General features: G+C 38.4%; 1 protein-coding gene across 1 annotated transcript in view; it reads left to right on the top strand.

Annotated features, from left to right (window-relative positions):
- Positions 1-6,249, top strand: part of Chrm2 (cholinergic receptor muscarinic 2) — a 133,307-nt gene extending 127,058 nt beyond the window's left edge. Inside the window, exon 3 of the mRNA XM_031381539.1 lies at positions 762-6,249. Within this exon, the coding sequence (XP_031237399.1) occupies positions 802-2,202 (1,401 nt within the window). The 5' untranslated portion in view covers positions 762-801 and the 3' untranslated portion in view covers positions 2,203-6,249. The remainder of the gene's footprint in view (positions 1-761) is intronic.
- The last annotated feature ends 2,279 nt before the right edge of the window (positions 6,250-8,528 follow it).

Genomic DNA, 8,528 nt, shown 5'->3' on the forward strand with positions numbered 1-8,528 from the left:
CCATAGCTTCCTCTTGAGCAAAATGAAAAGTCTATCAGAGAATAGTAAAACAATACATTTAATAGTGGCTTGAAACAAAGAAAACATTTGGAAAATTGTTTTCATATAATCATCATATCAATAGTCAATGATATCAGTCATATCAATAGTAAATGATAGTTCTTTTATAAGGTGTGGAATTTTAGAAATTGTACTGCCACGTGAAGATGGACTGCAATTGTAAAACAAAACTGAGAAAAACAAATTTACTTTGGTTGGGTGCAATGGTTAGTATATTGTCTTTTTTATCATTGCCTTCATTAATTTTAATAAGGAAAAGGCTCAATCTACCATAAAGGTGTTATTGACTATAAAAGTCACACATTCAATTTTGTGTTCTCTTTTAATATTTTATTTCTCCCTGGTTTGTTAATTTTTCAAATCCAGAAGTTTATGGTTGTTTTGAAAAGATATGTATATATATTTGGTTTAGTCATTTCAACTCATAAAGATATGGTGATCTAAACAAGCAAATAGATAGACAGACACTCATGTCTGTATATAGAGACACGCATTGTGTTATTGAATCATGAATTCAACACCAGCCATTAAGAAACATTTAAATCTTCCGTCTATAGTCTTTGCCTCTTGGGTGGTCAGACAGGATATAGTATATATTCAGGACACAGAAGGACTGGGAAATTTTTCAAAAGGTAGAAATCTGGTGTGTTTTAAAACCATATTTATATCTTATTCATTAACTTAATTTTATTTCCCTGCAGGTTTAAATGTTTCTTTGGCCACTTGACTACTGAACACAAAATGAATAACTCAACGAACTCCTCCAACAATGGCTTGGCTATTACCAGTCCTTACAAGACATTTGAAGTCGTATTTATTGTCCTTGTGGCTGGATCCCTCAGTCTGGTGACCATCATTGGGAACATTCTGGTCATGGTTTCCATTAAAGTCAACCGTCATCTTCAGACTGTCAACAATTACTTCTTGTTCAGCCTGGCCTGTGCTGACCTCATCATAGGTGTTTTCTCCATGAACTTGTATACCCTCTACACTGTGATTGGCTACTGGCCTTTGGGACCTGTAGTATGTGACCTTTGGCTAGCCTTGGACTATGTTGTCAGCAATGCCTCCGTTATGAATCTCCTCATCATCAGCTTTGATAGATACTTCTGTGTCACAAAACCTCTGACCTACCCCGTTAAGCGGACCACAAAAATGGCAGGCATGATGATTGCAGCTGCGTGGGTCCTTTCCTTCATCCTCTGGGCCCCAGCCATTCTCTTCTGGCAGTTCATCGTAGGGGTAAGGACTGTGGAGGATGGGGAGTGCTACATTCAGTTCTTTTCCAATGCTGCCGTCACCTTTGGCACTGCCATTGCAGCTTTCTATCTGCCTGTCATCATCATGACGGTGCTCTATTGGCACATATCCCGGGCAAGCAAGAGCAGAATAAAGAAGGAAAAGAAGGAACCCGTGGCCAACCAAGACCCAGTGTCTCCGAGTCTGGTGCAAGGTAGAATTGTAAAGCCAAACAACAACAACATGCCCGGTGGTGATGGAGGCGTGGAGCACAACAAGATCCAGAACGGCAAGGCTCCGCGGGATGGTGTGACTGAAAACTGCGTTCAGGGGGAGGAGAAAGAAAGCTCCAATGACTCCACCTCTGTCAGTGCTGTGGCCTCCAATATGAGAGATGATGAGATAACCCAGGATGAAAACACAGTTTCCACTTCCCTGGGCCACTCCAAAGATGACAACTCTAGGCAGACATGCATCAAAATTGTCACCAAGACCCAAAAGGGTGACGCATGCACACCAACGAGTACCACTGTAGAACTAGTTGGATCGTCAGGTCAGAATGGGGATGAAAAGCAGAACATTGTAGCCCGCAAAATTGTGAAGATGACCAAGCAGCCTGCCAAAAAGAAGCCTCCTCCATCCCGGGAAAAGAAAGTGACCAGGACAATCTTGGCTATCCTGTTGGCTTTCATCATCACATGGGCGCCATATAATGTCATGGTGCTCATCAATACCTTCTGTGCACCCTGCATCCCCAATACAGTGTGGACAATTGGCTACTGGCTCTGTTACATCAATAGCACCATCAATCCTGCCTGCTACGCGCTTTGTAACGCCACCTTCAAAAAGACTTTTAAGCACCTCCTTATGTGTCATTACAAGAACATAGGCGCTACAAGGTAAAAGACCTTTTCAAAAGAAGAAATGCGGTCGAGTGTGTCTTGGGGAAGAATAGGGACAAGAAAGCTGTGTTTATAGTGGTCTGCCCTTGCACTTTACAATCTTACTACAACGTGCAATTAAGGAGTTTTACAGAGACACTCTCATTGTGCCCATGCTCCGGTTCAAAAAATAAATAAATAGCCTTCACCGTATAAACCCTGTCAGTTTAGGAGCACCAAAACAATGAAAGAGACAGGCTGAAACTGCAGATCTAAGGAACAGTCTCTACTGTCTCCTGCTCTCTTGAAGAAGGGCTTCAGAATCTACAATTTCATGTCTCTGCACAAGAAGAATAAGCTTGTTAATTTGTTGTTTCTTCCTGCTGTTCCCCTGTGTGGTGATGAGAAAGAAATGGCACATTACATGCTAACACAGAGACCTAAACAGAAGGAAGCAGGCACCATACAATGAGAGATAAGAAGAAGATCAAATAGGAATCGGAGACGGTCCGCAGAGCACTGAGCAGATGCCTGGCTATGCTGTGCTCTGATCTGAAGGATTTTAATGGCATCACTGCGTTTTTCTTCTCTCTTCCCCTTTCCCATCATGAAAAGCAAGAAAGCAAAACAACAAAAGCCCAACTAGGCCATACTATTTTTTTCTACTATTTTTGTAGTTCCTGGTTTTATATTGTATATGGATAGTATCCGCAGGACTTCTAAATCTGGCCAGAGTCAACCCCATGAAAATGGATACTCAGCCACTCCCCACTGTGTCGTTGCATTCTTTGATGGTGTACAACCTGTAAGGATTTCATTCACTTGAGTTCCTTCGTGTGGAAAACTTTTACCCATTTGATTTTCTTCTCAACTAATCCATTTTAACAACATAGTCTGCCTAGGACATAAATACGCTTGGGAAACCAAAGTCACTTAAACTTAATTTTTAATCACATTGGAAAATGGTCAGACTAGTTGGAGAAAGTTCACTGAGGTCAGATCAAGTTTGAGATGAGAAGACAGAAGGTCAGAAGGGCGATCTGTTTGAACTTGAACTTGCCTGACTCGTGTGCACAACGTTAATGTGTACAACACGAACTCCTGACTTTGTCAGCAGGAATATAATGTTAGTTTGCTCATTTGGAGTCTCAATTAGTTTACTGTGGCAACCCCAAGAGGAAAAGACCTTATATTCAATATCTGTTAGCAGATGTTACTCAAATTATATTCAAATGAAGTTTTCTATAATCATATTAAGACATGGGGTGGGGAAATGGGTCATGCAAAAAATATTTACTAATACTACCTGTTCTGTGTTCTTCCAGCTGTCTTCAAATCTCTGTAAGATTATATTGCTTCAAAATTCACTTATCAGGAGAGTTCTATTAATCTTTGTGGCTTAAATATAACAGAAAACCAAACAGAGGCTAGATATGCCCACAGAATCTGATGGAAGAGTACATGTTCTCGCCATGCCATTTCCCACAGTCTAATATAACCACAATTAACTGTCACAACAATGACTATTAAAGGGTAACACTAAACATAAAATGTGAGTATAGAAAATCCATATATGACACTCTAAAATAAATGCAGAATTATACCAATCTACATTAACTAGTTATATTTTTGTCTTCATATAATTTCTTCCATTGTATGTTACAGTATTCCAATCAGATTTTCGAAGTGTGGGCCTAATGGATAGAAATTGAAGTTATAAATCCTTTTATAAAGTTCAGATTTTCACTGATGCACTTTGATACCTTCTCTGCCATTCCATGAGTATTACAAGGCAGGCTCATCAGTGTGAAGTCCTAAGAGTTACCAGAATTATGTTGTCTGACTTTGCATGTCAGGAACATCTCAGCAAGTGAATGATAAAGGATAGGACAGGAGCAATAGCAACATTGTAAGCTAATATGAAGCAAGTTGCTAACAATATATGTATTTATCCTTTATGAACAGAACTTACCGTTTAAGTAATTTCAGTTACGTTTAACCCCCAAATCTCCTATCTGTAAACATGGAATTGGTTCAGATTAATTTAGTCTATAATTAGTTTTAGTAGTTCCCTTAGCTCAGAACTACTAAATTGTAAATTTTGAAATTTAAGATCACATTTATTTTTGTGTCGTTTCCTCAACTAACTGAGTGGTGACGACTTTGTGCCAATGAATTTCTTGGTTTCCTATAAGAAATGTTATCAACCTGTGTTGTACACTACTGTGATGCAGATAGGCCACCATTGAGAGCCCTGGATTCAATGACTATCTCTGTGTGCTTTAAGCCCAAACCACCATGAGCTAATCTTTGTCTTGTTCTATTGTAATCTTTCCTTGATTCTTTCTGTGCCTAGCAATTTGCCACAGCTGCCACAACTTCATTAAAAGAGAAACTGTCAAATCCAAGAAGAAAATGAAGGTAGTCTAACATACCATAGAAAATTTCCAAAAGAATCAGAAAAGAAGGAAAGGACAATGGCATGTTTGGAGAGAGAATGTATTCAAAGATCTTTCTTTACTGTTGCTGACTTTGCCTTTTTTTTATGATTCTCAAGCAGAGGCAATTTTTTGCTCTATGGACACTTAATGCTATGCAGGGCCATTTTGATTGTCACAACTAGAAATAGGCATTTGTATCTAATAACAAGGAGCTTTGAATGCACAAGCTATGCTCTCCCCGCCCCCCGAAAAAAAATGATTTAGCTCAAAATGACAATGATACCAGGACTGAGAAAGACTAGTTTATATTAAGGGATTTCTGAAGCTTCCCTTCTTAATCCTCCATCATTTAAATAAACAAACAAAAAGAGGATTAATGCAGTTTGCTTTCTTGTGAGCAACGATCACTCACTCATCAGCTCTCATAAATTCTCCTGCTCTAATTAGGATTTGAATTTTACAGATAAGAGCACAGACCACAACTATTGAAACCAGCAGCTTTCATACACCTAGAGAACTGCAGCATCTTAATGCCTGGTTATGGAACCACACCCCCTACTCGAGAGGCTGTGGGTTTGTCCATGAACATCACTGCTTCTAGTCTGATCAGTTTCTACTGGAAACATCATTTCTTTTCCTTTCAAACTAATGAAGAGCCCTTTAAGGAAACAGTAAGACTCATCTTCTTTGCTTTCACTAGAACTGTCAAAAGCTGTCAAGCCTTTATTTTTTTTTCTCCTCACAGCAATAATGTAAATATCCCAGAGTGGTATTACGAAAAGAGAAGATTAAGAATATAAAAAAGAGGAGCCAGCTCAGTTCTAGAGTAAAGAAATGATTGCCTCTTGACCAAGTCATGATTATCTTAATGACATATCCCAAGTATTGGGACAAGGTCACCAGTCATAGTAAGCTACAAAGGATAAGATAAACCATCTGGCTTGATGTATGGTATCTTGAGTCGCACACCCTTCTGCTTTTTTGCCTACTCGATGCTCTTTGATCTTGAAGAGATTAGATTTCAAAATGATACCAACAGTTAATTTACCAACACAGCTAACTTTTATTTTCTTGTATTTAGTTCATCAACTGTTGCTCCCTTCTTCAATTTGATAGTATCTTTGCCAACAACCATGACACTGATGTTGCAAATAGAGTAGGAAGGCACCCACAGCTGGGTAAACTTGTGAGACATGTATTCTCAGCATGTATATACAATGCCATGCCTCTCCAATAGGCTTCTCTTAAAAGGGTGCACGCTGTAGCATGAACTCTCTGTATATTTAATATACCTTCCCATGATATGCTGTATGCTTCATATATATATATATTATATAAATAAAATAAAATGTATAATAGAAATACATATTTCTGTATGCAAATAAATATACACAAAATTGTAACAGATACTCTGGCATATATGTTGTTTCATAGGAATAAGAGTAGATTTACTGTGCTCCATTTTAAAAGAAAATCATATTTTTCATCGAAGGAAGAGTTTTAAGAACAGCCAAACTCCTATTCACATTAATATTCAACTGATTTATCATCTTTGAGTGTCTGGCACTGATTTTAGAGATCTCTTGGAGGAATAAATTAATAAATCTTGCTGGTATCAGCCCATGTGACAGCCATGATTTCTTTTCCTGTGCCTGACAGGCCTTCTCAGAGATCCTTCCCAGCTGGTATGGGCCCCGCAGCTGTGTTGATCTCCTGTCTGATTGCCTGATGAGCCTGCAACCAACCCATTCTCACAGACTTGCACTCTTTTCCAAATTAACTGATTTTATTGAAATGAAAAATAATCACACTGGGAGAAAAGGACGACCTTCAGAATGTTTTCTTTTCCTTTGACAAACGAGGTAAAAAGGGTTCAGGCAGTGTGCTTCATAAAGCACATTTTCAGCACGGGTTTAATAATACAGCACCCCCTCCATGCCATGCCAGAAAACTTCCATGAACTACAAAACTGCAACATTCTCAATGAAATTATAAAACAGATGGTTTGTTTTTGATGTTTAATTTTTCTCCACAAGCAATCTCTTTCCTTTGTTTATTGACCATTTGACTAGCTATGATCCTCAGAACATTCCTAAGGCCCATAACTTAAGTTTTTTATTATAAAGGAATACTGGCTGGGCAATCTCAAGGAATACATTTGAATGTGAAAAAAATATATATGTAAGCATATATATGTATATGTATATATGTGTATATATATATGTACAAATATATATGTATATATGTATCAAGCATTAGTTTTATTATTATATTATAGACACCAAACCATGTATTGGTAGAGATCATTTCAATTAATTTTAGTTTCTTTAGTCTCCCTGGACTTCCTTTGATGTCTATCCACTAGCTTAGCTTTACCGAGTAGGACACAATTAAATTACATGAACTGGTATTCGCTGCACCAAGGTCAATTATAGAATAGCTAAGGGAAAAAAATATTCAGTTCTCATTGGCACCATCTTGTTCCAGCAAAATTCTCTCACTTCATATTCAAGAATTTAATTTATTTTTTAGATAAGTCAGGTGTCAGATGGCGAACCTGGCTTGAAGGTTGCAAACACCAACAGGAACAGCATTCTTCATTAAGGAAGAATTTTTTCCATCCTAACAGAAATCCAGTTACTTTAAAGAAACAACGTGGCAAGTGGTGGTGATGATTAGTTAGTTCCTTAGGTCTGATTGTTTGTTTCTGTTTTGGTTTGAGACAGTGTCTCCAATAGTCTGCACTGATCTTGAACTTGTGATGTCCTGCTTCAGACTTCTGAGGCATCACACCCAGCTGTGCTGTTTACTATGCAAACAACACTAGAGAATATCTGATCTTTGATTTCCAGAATACACACATAAAAAAACTACAATAAAAGACAAAGCTACGCATGTGTCTTATATCCAGAAATGTACCTAACTTCTTACAGTTCTCAAATCTTTGAAATGGGAACGTAATTGAGGGTTTCTTGGAGGATTTAAAAATGAATACTTTTTTAACAGATTATTGCAAAATGAACACGCTGGGTGTTTTTGTTAGGTTAGTCATTTCTTGAACAGCAATCTGGGTGGTAGTTTCCCCACTGCATAAAGAGCAAAACTTAGCATGAGCATTCTGGTTTCTTCTGTGCTGTGACTGAGAGCTCCTGTTCTTGTCATTGTCCTTACTTATAGAGCATGAGCATTCTGGTTTCTTCTGTGCTATGACTGAGAATTCCTGTTCTTGTCATTGTCCTTACTTAGAGAGCACGTGCTTTCCCTTGTGGCAGTGTCTCCACTAGCATAGTGCTGTGCTGCACCAGGCATCCATGGACCTCTGATATCACCCGCAAGTCTTATTGAACCAAGATGGTTTATGCCAGCCCCTCCCACTCCCCAAACTTCACCTCTACGTAAGACCAGGCCAGGGCTTTCAGAGGCCAGAGGTGAAGTCTGGGGATCTGTGTATCTAAACACATGCTCGGAACATTCTCCTGTAGATCACACTTTGAAAATAGCTGATTGTAGTCTAACAGGAATTTTCATGAAGCATCATGATAAATATAGAGGTTTCTTCACAATTCAGACACAATCAGTGTCAAGGGACTTTGCCCTCATACAAGTTGGATGGTTGCAGCAAAGGGCTTCTCATAGTTCCTCTCCCAGCAGTCTCTTGGTACTGCTCCCTCAAACACCAGAGATTTAAAATAAAAAAAGATAAATGCTTGAAGATCCACTGGGGTATTGAATTTTAAACACAAATGAGGAAGACCTTGGATCTTGTGATAGCACTGGTAAAGCATACACTTTAAAAAATATTTTATATGATTTATTTTTGATGTAATACATATGGGAAACAGTCTTTAGGTGAGTTTTGAGAATGAAGCATTCCATTAGAATTGCTGTCATGACAAAACTAATACTG

Source organism: Mastomys coucha, unplaced genomic scaffold, assembly GCF_008632895.1.
Source record: "Mastomys coucha isolate ucsf_1 unplaced genomic scaffold, UCSF_Mcou_1 pScaffold20, whole genome shotgun sequence".
Lineage (NCBI taxonomy): Eukaryota > Metazoa > Chordata > Mammalia > Rodentia > Muridae > Mastomys > Mastomys coucha.